Source organism: Bidens hawaiensis, unplaced genomic scaffold, assembly GCF_021521415.1.
Source record: "Bidens hawaiensis isolate Kalapana, Puna unplaced genomic scaffold, B.hawaiensis_p1.1 tig00001032_1, whole genome shotgun sequence".
Taxonomy (NCBI): domain Eukaryota; kingdom Viridiplantae; phylum Streptophyta; class Magnoliopsida; order Asterales; family Asteraceae; genus Bidens; species Bidens hawaiensis.
In genome coordinates this window covers 3,044,592-3,059,482 of record NW_027491060.1, presented here as the reverse complement: position 1 = coordinate 3,059,482, position 14,891 = coordinate 3,044,592, and the positions used below count along the sequence as shown (strand labels likewise).

At 33.4% G+C, this 14,891-nt stretch overlaps 1 protein-coding gene across 1 annotated transcript; it reads right to left on the bottom strand.

The window, feature by feature from the left end:
* Positions 1-8,968: 8,968 nt before the first annotated feature.
* Positions 8,969-13,219, bottom strand: LOC143555190 (putative E3 ubiquitin-protein ligase XBAT31). The gene is made up of 8 exons (XM_077044790.1): positions 12,927-13,219; positions 12,774-12,836; positions 12,115-12,186; positions 11,912-12,033; positions 11,699-11,839; positions 10,849-10,956; positions 10,485-10,737; positions 8,969-9,673 (listed from the first exon to the last, which is right to left on the bottom strand). Exons 1-8 carry the CDS (start codon positions 13,104-13,106, stop codon positions 9,269-9,271), a joined length of 1,344 nt encoding a protein of 447 aa, XP_076900905.1. The 5' UTR covers positions 13,107-13,219; the 3' UTR covers positions 8,969-9,268.
* Positions 13,220-14,891: the final 1,672 nt, after the last annotated feature.

The following is a 14,891-nucleotide window of genomic DNA, read 5'->3' as shown; positions in this document are numbered from 1 at the left end:
CCGATCTACTCTCGTTCTAAGTTTCAAGACTATACGTTTATAAAAACAAAATCTTTAGGATCAAAACATACCTTTTATACGTTCGGTGTGGTCGCGGTTTGCTTGGTTATCTCGTATATTGAAGATCTAATAGTGGTCGGCTTGATTTTTGGACTCGAATCCGTTCCCTCTCTCTCGGCCGTAAGAGGTGTAGTGTATGTGTGTGTTTTTGAGTGTGTAGAGATTTATGAAAGATGGAAATGATAGTTAGGGTTTTAGGATGGTTTAAGGGGATATTTATATCCCTTAAAGCCCATGGACCTAAGGCCCATTACCCTTAATCCATCTTAATTAATCTAAGTCCATGATCCGTTCTTGTTTAATATTAGCTAATATTATTAAATGCCGGACCATTCAACGAAATCTTTCTTTATTTAATATTATAAAATTTAGGATGTTACGATAGAAGCTTAAGTGGGCCATACATCTTTTTAAATTACTTAAAAGGTCCATGAAGAAATGCACTAATGGGCTCACGAGCGTACAAAAGAAATTGAAAATGGACTCTTAACAACTTTCTTTTATTTTTTGTCATGAACTTAACCAAATATATTTTTGGTGCGTCATTTATACTACCTAGATAACGATGATTGTTGATGTTATTTGAATGTTTTCAGGTTTAACGTATTCGTGTGACTATTTGCTATTGCGAAACTTTATCTTTAATTCTTATGAGTTTACTCTGTGTTCATGTACTGATTGATAATGTTGGTTGTTAATTTTGAATCTCGCATGGTCCCGATTTCCTGATTTGATGTGTTCATCGGATTGCATATTAGATCGGTTACTTTATGTTTTTGGTTAATTTGTTGTTAAAGCTTGTCATATGATTCAGATTAATAATTTGTTATTTAACAGTGTTTACACCTTCCTTGAGACTGGTTGAAGATAGGAAGTCTAGTTATCTCGTTTCATTACTATATTAGACTTTTGTTGTGTGATCATGAGTAGTGTCTTCCCCAATTTTGTTTTCGGTGTGACTTAGAGTAATAGATAGGTCTAGACTTAGTTATCTCTTTTGTCCCTAGAATTGCTAGTAGTAACCCTTAGAAGATAATTGTGTCGTTGAGGCGGATCATAGATTCGTCTTTCGAATGCCTTAGTGAGAACCTTACCCCGGTGTGCATATCCAGACCATCATGTGTGTTTAGAAGAAATCAATGAGACTAACCAGAAATCTAATCATCCTTAGCATTCTTGAGTGTGTCCGTTTTTAGATTACTAGTGGCATACGACTATACAAGTAGTTAGATACCAAGAACGGTCAAATGCTAATAGGATTTCGAGTCTAGGTAGTTGTTTTCTCATTATGATATCTTCGTTTGTCTTCCGCCCAATGTTCTTAGCTTTCTTGTTAATTTATTTATCTATTTTAAGTTATTAGTAATTTAGTTTTGAAATCAATAAATCAATTTAACTTTTAGCTAGGACTCGATAGACTTTTAGTATTGAGAGTTGCCTTTAGTTCCAAAATTCGATATCTAGAGTTGTCAAACTTTGTCACTACACAATCGGTACACTTGCTGTTGTGAAGCGTTTAGCATTTCCCTTTTTAATACTTAAATTGTGAATCACTTTTATTATCAATTTATTTAGATATTTTACATATACAACAACCATATCCAGCAGATATCCCGTCAAAAACAATGTTTTTAGTAGGGTCTGAAGATGATAAGATGTAGACAAACCTTACCTCTATCTTTAGAGGCAGGACTATTCATGAATATAACCCGAGTGGAGCTAGGGTGGATTCGAGCTCGAGCTCAAAATTAAATGAAGCAGCTTAGCTTGGCTTGGGCTCGAGCTTGAAGTTAAACGAGCAAGATCGAGCTGTAACATCCCCAAAAAATTTGACCCAAATATGACAAGTCGATAGAAGAAAAGGGATTAAAAATGAAAAATTTTAACCCATCGCGATACGCGACGGGCATAGCCAAGGAGGCCATCGCGATACGCAATGGTCCTTGATGACACATCAACACGTGTCACCCGGAGGTGACACGTGGCAGACATCGCGACACGTGGCAGGCCACGTGTCAACACGTGGCATAACGTGTCAACACGTGGCATAACGGGTCTTAGAAACGACACGTGTACGCCACGTGTCAACACGTGGCAGAGGGTGTGTCAGAAAGTGACACGTGTCCGCCACGTGGCGACACGTGGCACTCTCTGAGAAACACGTGTCATCGCGATACGCGATGACCAATAGAAAGGTGCCATCGCGTATCGCGATGGGACCGGAATTCAACTATAAATACGAGGGTGATGGCACATTCATTTTCACACCTCTCCACTCTCTATCTAAAAATTCACTCTCTCTCTACCTCGGTTTCTGTGCCACCCACCCGACAACTATAGCCTCGTAATCCGCACCATATACCGACGATACCTCAAATTTTGTACCAACAATCCCGACAACCGGCACACCTCGTTTTGCGTGCCGACCTCGAAACGCGTGACGACCTCGTAAACCGTGCCAAACCGAGACAATCCGACATTGCGCCTCGAAGTACGTGCACGACCCGGCGACACCTGAACGTTGCCTAGAATTGCGTTCCGAGGAGTTGTTGATCAAGATTCTCAAAGTACGTGCAAGCATCGAAGTGCTGCTCGAGAATCTATAAAATAATAACCTAAGCAAGGTATGGGTTCTGCCCCAATAAAATATTATTATTCCAAAGGCTTAGACCCTAGTCGGGGGTATAGCCTAGACCTTGATCAAAGAATTATAAAATACAATGAATAAATTAAAATAATGTTTCCTTGAGAAAGATGGAATTTTTAAAATAAGAATATAGTTAGTACACTATTTCTTTATTAAGAAACATAAGATATTAACAAAGGATAGAGATAATTTACGTTTCTTTTTTAAGAAGAAACATAACATATACATTTCTTCTTGAAGAAGAAACATAACACATAGTTAGCAAATATAGAGAAAGAAATTCATATCAAAATATTTCATTCAATTCAAACAAAAGATCAATCAAGGTTTAAGCTATCAAAACTAGACTAAAGGTCTGTAGCCGGATTAAGAGACGATCCGAGTATATATATAAACCTATTTTATTATAGGTCAATCATTCAATCAATCAATCATTCATTCACAAAGGTTTTCAAACGAGATCACCACATCATTCACAACAGACAGTCACAGGTGAATACGTTAAACCTTTTTCAGTCAAAATAAACGGGTTGTTTATCTTAAACAAAGTCAGTCAAATAAAGATTTATGGGATTACGTGATCCCTATTAAAATACAAGATAGAAAATAAAAACAACTCAGACCGAGTACACATGTGTCTGGATCCAAACATAATTAATCTAGTCTATCAGTCAAGGCTACGTGGCCGCAGACTAGAGATCATAATAAAAGTTCTCCAATGGGCATCAGTTCCCAATGGGCGTCAGTTCCCGGAGAACCGTAATTATGTGTGTATGGCAGTGGCACAATCCCAGAAATAATAGACGTTTCTGCTGAGATTGTTTCATGAAAACTATCTTGTCAGTCAAAGAAAGATTTATAAATGTTTTTTAGAGTCAACGATTCACCAGCATATCGCTGACGTATTTTTCCCTCCAAATATTACAGGAAATAAAGTTAGCACAGGTAGCATGGAATTATATCCAACTCATGGAGATAGATGCTCGCAAGGTAGAGATGACTCAATATTTTAAATTATTAAAATATTGCAAACAATATTTAAACAAAGTTTTATAAATAAAACAAAGGTTTGAAAATCAAACTCTTGAATATTTATTATTCGAGAAGCTTTATATTAAATCAAATATTTTGTTATATTTTACAAATAAACTAATGTTTCAAAATATAAATTAATATTTTATTATAAATTAAAGACTTCCGCTAAAACTTTGATATATTTACAAAACAGGTACCAACTATTGGTCACACGCCTAGGCCCTAAGTCGGGGTGTGACACGAGCCAACAAGCCTTGCCATTTTCCGAGCAGAAAGTTAAACAAGAAGAAAAACTTCAGTATAAAGTTGTGTTCAATAAAGATTTACTTAAATATTTTCTAGATTGTTAAATCACCGTCAAAACATTTGTTATGATTCATTTTCATCGTTCTTCTTCATTCGTTAAGTTTGCTCCACCTTAGTGCCAACTTAGTTTTTCCTCCATTCAATCTCACCATTCAATCCGTGTTATAGTTCATTCCCCTCAAACTCTACAATTATGTTTTATTTAATAACAAAAATAATTAAGAGGAAAACAAAAAAAAATTGACTAACTAGGTGAGGGGCCACCCAACCTTCAAAGGATGAGACGCATGACCGCCCTCGTTCTTGTCCCGCCATGCATGGAAGGTAAAGGGTGACGCTGGGTTTAAATGACACCCTTAAAGAACCAAAACCTCGTAGGACCCTGAAAGAATCATACCGGTGAGCCTTAGAGTCAATGTTATAAAACTCGCAAGGCTGTCCCTAGGCAGCCGACCCCCTTGTAGGGAGTACTCGGAGAGTACTAGGCTTGTACTCGAACATGATAAATATAATATAAAATAATTATTGGGTATTATACATATAGTGAGACAAGCATAATTCACGTCAAAATAAACATAAATTATATGAAAAAAAAAATAATTCAAAAAATTAATGTTTTGTTGTTATCTTTGATTTTTTACCAAAAAAAAGGTGGCCGCGTTGATATTGGAGGCCGTATAATCCCGAGTACTCCGACTTTTGACCGAGTTGGACCTTGGCGAGTAATGGTGGCCGAGTTGGGAAAAGAGGCAAGGTCGATGTCCGAGGACATTGGAATCGCCGATTCCAAGGCCCTGGAATCCGACTTTTACAACACTGCTTAGGTTTAACCAAGGATTGTGTAATTCATTTTAATTTCATTTTCTATAAACATTGATTTCTATTTGATCCTTCGATTATTTGTATGACACATGCTGCCCTTTTATCCTTTTATAGTATGCTAAATTGACATGGTTGCACTCGTACAATTCTCGTTGTAACGTGTGTTCTTCACAAAATAGCATTTATGGTTCAGTGCATAGTTTCCAAAACAAAATCGTCGTTTACTATGAGGTGTCTCGAACATTAATTCGCCCATAAAAGCGTCCCACACAAAAACAACAAAATTGTACGTACTCATTTAACATTCTTGACTTATATCATAAAGGTATGCACACCTCCACACAAATTTTAATACATCGTTAACGCCATTGGAGGTAAAATTGACATCCTGACAACCCTAGACCATATTCACTTGTAAAGGATAACGTTTAGATCAACATAGAATACTATAGATTTGGAATATTGACCATATGTTATAGTTTTGGTGTAGCATATATGGATATGGAATTATGTTGGGGATTTCTGCAATCGTATATATCTTAGGAAAATCTGAGAGTCGTGAAACACTTTCAGATCAAAACTATTTGTTGGTTCCCAAATGTTTTGACCGGATAAAATTCAGATTGAGTGCAAGAATCAGTATGGAGAATGAGAGAGTTTATTGAACCAAAAATATCATATGATCAAACTACGTTATATTAGGGTTTGAAAAGGCAGGGATGATGATAACTGCTTTGCAGTTATCATAACAGTTATCTGATTAATAACTGAAAATACGCTCCTTTTGATATTAAACTTTGTAAAGAAAATTAATTAATTAATTTTCTGATACGTTTTTAATAAAGAAACAAATGTCCGAAATAAAAAATTTTTAAGCTAACCTGGCAGCTCGACCCCAGTCAGGGGTGCTGCCCCTTGGACCCTGCCAGGGGGCTGCCGCCCCTCGCACCCCGCTACTAGGGGCGCTGCCCCCGGACCCCCGCCAAGGGGCCGTTGCCCCCTTGGAACCCCCATGACTTAGGGGATTCGCCCATAAGTACCAATAGGATTATAAATTATAATAAAATCAAATAAGTGTGTACCCCACACCCCGACTTATTTAGATTCATATTACAATTAACTTGATCAACAAGGTAATCCTTAATTACACTAAAATCAGTAACAAATTATGGAGTATATATGTTTAAAACAACTACATACTTATTTTCTAATATATTAATTTATATATTGTTAAATGTGATAAGAAAAAAGGTACATTATATTAGTGTAATTTATGTAATTATTTGATTCTTAGAAAATAACACAAAGAAAACATATACGTGTACTTCACTTCTCATGTAACTAGTGCTTTATTCTGCATGTTGCGTCGGGGCCATCGATAAAACTCTGGCACTGGTAAAGCCTAAGCATTGAATGGTAAGTTGATATGAATTTGATTGGTTTTGGTTACATGTGTTATGATACCATAACTAAAATAAAAAAAAACAAAACAAAAAAATAATAATAAATTGAGGGGGTTCGCGTCGGTTGGTAAAACTCGGGCGTTTAGGCGGTGAGTTTACACAAATTCGGTCGCTTTCCGTCACGTTCTCTCCGGTATCGAAACTAAAACAAAAACAAAATTGACATTCGATCGGTTTTTAATATGTTCGTTACTGTATCATAACTAAAATAAACAAAAACACAAAATGTTGTGGACCAATAAAGTGTCATCAAGTAGCTCAATAAAGCTTGTATGGCACCAAAATTCTCTTTTAGTCTTATTAGATAACAAATAATACCATGTGTTGGACCACAACATATCAGTGTCACAGTTAAAAATAATGAAAATTGAGGGGTGTTAAAAGGCAATCAAAGTAAACCCCACAATATGGCAAGTCAGTCCCAAAGGCCAGAGCCCAGAAGTCATGAAAGTTACATATTGGTCCCCACAATATGTGATCCAAATATCCAATCTCACTTGTCTTCGATCGTAACAAGCAATGCATACATGATGGTATAACAAATTATTGAAACCAACCAACAGACAATCATCACATGAACAACCAGCAATCTCGCACTTGTACAATAAATAAACGATAAAGTTACAATAATAGCGTGTGTAGCAAAAACCTTTAACACGTGTATCGATTTCTCTCGTTACATTTACATATTTTTACAGGGAAGAGGGGACAATAGATATATTGATCCTAACTATACAAATAAAAATTTTACTTCAACGACTTAAAATTAACGAGCCTAACGTATTGTATGTTTGAACATTGAAACGACCTGTCTCGGTGGTGGTTGTGGCTCCGTGCTTGTTGGCAGATAGGGATACCCTGCAAACTTGAATACCCCTAAAACAATTTTAACAAATTTCACGGGTATAAGACATATATGATATTAGGTGATACCCGACCTGATTATCCAAACTATACATACATGTTCTTGTGTAGTAAAGACCCTTTTTTATTTATTTTTGTTATGTATTATGTATTATTTTGTTATTGATATATTTTAGGTAAAGTTATATCACCTAGACACCTACTCGTTCCTAGACATAAAGAAGTGGACATTGGAGCCCATACAAAATAACGATGTGATAACAAACATGCCACGCGGATTCATAACTTTTTCACCCACAACTTTGTACATATTAGTTAAAGGTCATCTCTAAATTAAACACCATGCAATCAACTAATCAAGGCGTGAAATCGTAAAAAACAAGTTGTACATTATTTAATATAATAAACACCATGAAATGAAAGTTGTGTATTAAATATTTTGTCACCTCTAAAATAGTGAACCTAAAGTCATAAACTTAAACTAAAGGCAAGATATTTCTTGGCTTGTTTGTAGAAAACAGTTTTTATACTATATCAACTTGATAGGATATTTAAATGTGTGTTTTTAAAGATAATATATCTTTACTTAATAATATTGATCGATAATAGATGACGTACTTTTTAGTTGTTTAATATATCTCAAGTAAAAAACTATTGTTCCTACTATACATACTTGAATTTTTTTTTCCTTTGAACGCATATTGTTAATGTTTAATAGGCTATAACTTCATTAGCAATTAAATTATATCAGTTTTTTAAATTTGGAGAAGCATGAATCATCAAACTCTTGACTAGAGGTGTCACAAGATATTTTTCTCTCTTCATGTTGTTTCATCAAATACTATATTATTGTTCAATAAAAAATACAACTGAGGTCATATACAACTATGCAAGTTGAACTAAGTTTCATAAATATCATACATAGACTGTAAATATTTAAATTGTACCAAAATTAACAACTCCCGTTTAAAACTAGAATAATCTATTTATAAATATATCAATTAATAAATTTAACCCACCATCCCGTTACGAACTGCTTAACATATCCTAAATCAACATATTCTAAATCAATCAACACGCTTATGCCACTTTGAATCCATTTTAACTCATGCAGCATGTTTAAATAACTTGTTACACCATTATAACCGTTTAAAACTAGAATAATCAATTAAAAAATTATATAACTTATAAATTTAATTTCCAGCCCATTTCAACTCGTTTGACATGTTTAAAAAACTGAGTTACACGGTTACAATTGCCTAGATTATAACTTATGTCTTTGATACAGATATAAATATGTCAGTCATGTTCGAGTTTATCATGTTAATTGCCACCCTATAAACATCACATTTTTTTCATATTCTTAAATTGTACCAAAATTAAACAACTCCCGTTTAAAACTAGAATAGTCTATTGAAAAATCTACCAATTTAATTATAAATTTAACCCACCATCCCGTTACGAGCTGCTTAACGTATTCTATATCCATCAACACGCTTACGCCACTTTGAATCCATTTTAACTCATGTGGCATGTTTAAATAACTTGTTACACGATTATAACCGTTTAAAACTAGAATAATGAATAAAAAAATTATATAACTTATAAAAAAACTGAGTTACACAATTACAATTGCCTAGATTATAACTTATGTCTTTGATACAAATAAATATGTCAGTCATGTTCGAGTTTATCATGTTAATTGCCGCCCTATAAACATCACTTTTTTTTTCTTTTCATTTTCTTATATTCCATGAATACAAAATGCTAGTTAATAAGTCCATAAAAACAAATTCACATTTATTTTATAAAGCATTACACTCCATAACCATGAACATGTGGAATTCAATCTACCTCTCACCATTTTCTCATTAAATCATTACACAGATGAATATTAAATTTTCTAGCCTCTTGTACAAAAAAAAAATTAAAAGGATAAAACTTTGTAAACAAGTAACTAAACAAAGACTCACATGGAAACCTTTACTTCAAGTTGAAGTAAACACAACAAACCCACCCAATTCAAGAACATATTTGAAGACATGTTTCTATACATACACATAACCTGATCTCACAGTTTATCACAGTCATGGTCAGCATGGTCAAATGAGACCCGACCCGAGCTACGGCCCACCAATCTCCCAAACGAGGGCACGGCTGATAATCCCCTAAAGCTACTGCTTCCCTCACTCAAATTTCTTGATTTTCTTGATTTGTGGTGTTTGGAAGAGGAATAAAGGTTGAGTTCTTGGTCAACAGGGTTGACTTTGGCTTTGATTTTGACCACTGTTAATCGTGCAATGTTGCTTCTGCAAAATGGGCAGATGGGTTCGGGTAATGTTGCGGTTGTTGGGTCGGGTTTGTTGTGGCAGCATAACGCGAGTGTGCATTGAGCACACATTTGGTGACCACAATCTTGAACCTCGATCGCGCATAGTTGGTCAAAACATATGCAACATAATTGTGAATCACTGGCCTGCAAATTGCACAAAAAAATCAACAATTAAAAAAATAAATAATAGTAATGATTATAATATTTAAAGTTAGTTGTGAATATTAAATGTCATTTGACTAGTTCAAAAATCAAATGTAATTTGTATCATTGTATGTTACTGTAAAGTGAACAAATATATCTTCTTATCAAAGTGAAAAGTCAACTATGACCAATTCAAATTATAATAATCCAAAAAGTTTGTGGATTAGTTAAAACTTGCCATCTTTTAGAGAACTATTCCAAATTATAATATTAAATTACAACATTTAAACAACCTTTAAAGCCAAATAAATGAATAAAAAAGGCAAATTAATATATATGAAATTTTCAAATCTTTCCATTTTATTGAGCATAATCTTAAATTATAACATTAGAAAATGATCACAAATATTTAAGGTTTAAACAATCTTTAAAGCAAAAAAATGAAAAAGAGATGCAAATTTATAAATGATTTTTTTAAAAACTATCCATTCTAGAGGAGCATTTCATACAATAACATTAAAAAATGATTATTACAACCTTTAAAGTTAAAAAGAGTACAAGCTAATATATGAATTTTTAAAACTTTCCATTTTCTAAAGAGGATTATTTCAAGTTATAACATTAAAAAATGGTTATTACAACATTTAAATAACCTTTGAAGCAAAAAACGAAACTAGTGCAAATTAATATATGATTTTTTAAAACTTTCCATTACAGATAATTATTTCAAATTAAAACATTAAAAAATCATTACCAAGACTTTTAAACCAAAATAATCTTTAAAAAAAATGCAAACCGATATACGAATTACCTCTGAGACATTATCATCGATATCGGTAACATCCGAACGGGCTGGAGATGAAACGGAGCCCTCTAAAATGTGTCTCTCCCTTTCCTTATTAATCTCCATTAAAGCTTGCTCTAACAAAGTTTTAGCATCTTGATTAAGCTCACTAATGAACTTTAATGGTGATGGCCAAACTAGCGGCTCTGCAGATGATGGGTTTAGTAGTGCGGCACATGCTCGGTTTTTATGTTTTAAAGCAACAGCGTATGGAATTCTCCTGTATTTATTTAAAGATATTATTATTATTATTAACATTTGATTATCTGATGACGATAAAAAAAATAATAATAAAAAAATATATAAAAAATAAATAAAAAAAAAAACTTACCCTGATGCGTCTCTATTGAGTCGATCAGCGCCCCATGCTAATAATTCACGGATGCAATCCATTGAACCGCCTCTTGCAGCCAAATGAAGTGGAGTGCTACCAGGAAAACTGCAAAAGGAGGTTAATTTAGAAACAAGAAAAGTAAAAAGGATAATATATATGTGCATCAAGCTTGGTTTTAATAAACACGAGCTCTTGGAGGCATTTAGCTCCCAAAAGCCAAGGTGAGAGGTGAACAAACGATCAAACACATGAAAAATTAAATGAATGAGTTTTTCTTGTTCGTGTTCGTTCACTAAGAAAATGAAGATGTTTGTGTTTGTTTATGTTTATGTTTGTTAACTGAATAAACAAATGGTTCACGAATGTGAACGAACGAATACAACAGAACATAGATGAACGAACATAACTGAGCTTAAACTAGTTAAAAGTATTGTGAAGAACAATGTGTTGACCTAAAAAATATTTTAAATGAATATAATAACGAGTGTAAACATACGAACGAACTTAAGCAAAAGTAAACTTAACGGACATAAATGAACGTGACAAACGAACAAAAACGTTCACGACCATAAATGAACAAACAAGACTTGTTCGTGTTTGTACATGCTCGTTTGTTTATTAAATAGATAGGATAAACAAACTTCTTGCCAAACGTTTCACGCACTGTTCACTGAACATTGGGTTTGTTTACAGGCCTAGTTGCTCTAGTAAAACCAACTAACCAATATGTAAACTACTTGTATCTTCTACATCCATTTGGTTGTTTTTACAGACCCAAACTTTGACCAAGTTTGACCCACACGCGCTTAATAAAACCAAGATATCAATATGTCGAAATGATACGTACCCGTATCCACCGGTAGAGGCACAAACAAGCGCCCCATTGTCAAGGAGTATATGAACACACTGGGGGCGTCTTTGACGGGCAGCCAAGTGCAACGGTGTTGCCCCTTTACCGTCTCGAATGTTCACATATCGGGAAAAACCCCTGAAATTTTGAAAAATCCCAATTCAATTTGGAGGGAAAATGATCAAATTAAAAGGAATGAATAATACCCACCATGAAACGGACACGTGGGAGGTCCGGGCAGCTGAAAGAATGGTCTGAACACAATCATAGTGGCCATAATAAGCAGCATAGTGCAAACACGTTCTTCCGTTTAACGAATCAAACATCAAAATCTGTCAATTTTGAACAATATCATCTTCAATTTCTACTTTAAACAACATTAAATGTTTCAAAAATGTAAGAAATTCACGTACGTTAGCTCCAGCTTCAATCAGCTTTTCAACACAAGCGATCTTCCCGTGCATTGCAGCCAACATCAATGGAGTCTGAAATCGTAATTTATAAATGTATGTTACGGTTAATTTCTGGCTTCTTAAAAAATTAACCACCAAACTTTGCTATTTTTCATTTCACCACAGTTTCATAAGCCGAAATTGTTTTATTATTAACAAATATAATTAATTTTGAGTATTTTTTTATAGCTTTCAAGATATATACAATGTTTTATTAAATTTAGAGTGTGCCGTTGCGACATGTCTATTTTTATCCACGTCCCGATGTAAATTCTTCTAGAAACTGAGTCGTGACTAGTAATGTACAATTGATCGAAGTACAAACCTACTCTATTTGATTGTGCCGCTAAAAATTAATTGAAATGTAAAATTTATAGAATAATTTATTCATATTTCACATTTTTATCACAACATGTTGTCTTTCTAAATTACGAATATATATTTGCGACGTGCTTATTACTACCTATGTTCCGAGTTTCCTTCTTAACCCGTTTAAAAATTTAATTGATTAACCTCAACAAAAAAAAAAAAACTCTTTTTACTAAACCCCAAATTTTTTAACGATTCTCGGACCGCCTAGACTTCGAAAGGAATTGATGAGTTTTGAATAAGTAACAGACCTGTTTACGACGATTCAAACAATCAGGATTGACCGATCGATTATCCAAAAGCATAGAAACAATCTGGTAATTACAGCAAACAAATAATATCAAAAGTACTGATCAATATCAAATTAAACACAACACATAATCATGAAATTTAGAGCAACGAACCTCAATTTGTCCATTGGCAGCAGCTATGTGAAGAGCAGAATGACGATCAAAAGCAGTAGTTTGTCTGATTAGGTTTGGATCTTTGTCCAAAAGCGTGTTTACAGTTTCTAAATCCCCAAACTGAACGGCTGAGAACAAACCGTGTTCGTCTTGTATTCTGCAGCTAAGACCTTGACCCATGTTGGTAGTGGTGGTGGTGGTTGTTGCGGCGGATGTTGGCCGGAAACAACCACACCAAGATAAAGATTGGTGGTGGTGAAGTGAGAAAGTGTGAATGGCGTTTTGTTTAAGTAGTGTTGAGATTCCACATGGTGTACCCACTTCACTTAGAATAATGTTTTTATGATTTTTTAATTTGTTAATATCTCAATAAAATTATTATTATTATTATTAATATTTTTAAAGGAATGCAACGGAGTATGATCGTGTTCGTTTAACTTTAATCGAATAAGAGATTACGAACATGATATTTTTGTTTGTGTATGTTTGTTAAGAAAATGATTGTGTTCGTGTTTGTTTATACTCGTTCATTAATAACATAAACTAAGGGTGTGCACAAAATTGAAAAACCGAGCCGAAATTAAAAAAAAAACAAACAGAATTAGAATTGGGCAGTTCATATTTGAACTTTAGTAAAAATTGGTACATTTCGATTTGGTTTTATTTTTTGTGAATAACTCAAAAAAACCGAACTAAATCAGACCAAGAAAATCATAAGTATCTTTTATTAGTTAATATTTTAGGTCCATATGTTCAATATTATATTAACTATTAATTTTAAAAAAAAATCGACTGAGTATCAATATCTTAGGTCAAATTTTTTGCTCGGTTGGCAAAACTGAAAAAATCGATACATAACCGAATTGAACCCGAAACACCAATATAGCTGAAGCTGAACGATTTTGAAAAAAAAAACAAATAACCTTATATTTTGTTGTTGGTCCAGTTTTAGCCTAAATTCGCACCGAACCCGCGAACCGTATTGCACACATCCCTAAATTAATTAATGTTTCACGGAAGTAAACGAATGAACATAAGTGAATAAAGATGAACACACAAAACAAAGATAAAACTAATTAAAAGTAAATGTAAACAACAATGTGTTAGATCTACAAATTATTAAAATTAGACTAAATTGTAACGAGCCTAAAAATTAAATGAATATTTTTACGAACGTAAACGAATGGATATAAACAAACAAAACTAACAAACATAATTGAACATAAATGATCTAACATTAATGAATTTAATTAAACGAACGTGATTTGTGTTTATATTTGGCCGACATGAAGAATGGTCATAACTCCCGTCTCCAGCGTTGAAAGGTCTAAAGGTCTCGTATAAACTCTTATTTTTATTTTATTTAAATTTGTAAGAATAGAAAACAATATTAAGATGGATGGTGGATAAACATGGATACATAATAAATTGTTTTACAAAAAAGCTTTAAATATTTTATTAAAGTAATGGGCGATGATGGTATCATTATTCCTCTTGTGCTTTGATTTTTAGTTTTCAATTGCATTTTTATGTTTTTCTAATAAACCAATTTGCTTAATTTGTCTTATAATAAATTCAAAACAGGTTACTTCTGTCTTCCCTTTCCATATGATCGAACGGCCATACCCAAATGAGTCGTTGGCATTCCCTTTTATTTTGGGGTGTTTGGCCTAGCTTTTTTAGTAAAGCTTATAGTTTTTTTAGTTTTTTTTTTTATAAAATAAGCTTAACTTAGTGTTTGGTTTAGCTTTTTAGCTTATGCTTATAAGCTTATATAAGCTAATTTTGATAAGCTTATTTGAAGATGATTTTTTAGCTTATTTGAAGAAGCTTATTTGTTTAAGGGGGTAAATTATCATTTAAAGATGGATTAATAATATTGAAGCAACTTATTACTAAAACAAATTAAAGAATGATGGATTTAACAACTTATTAAGACTTATAATCAACTTGTATAATATAAGC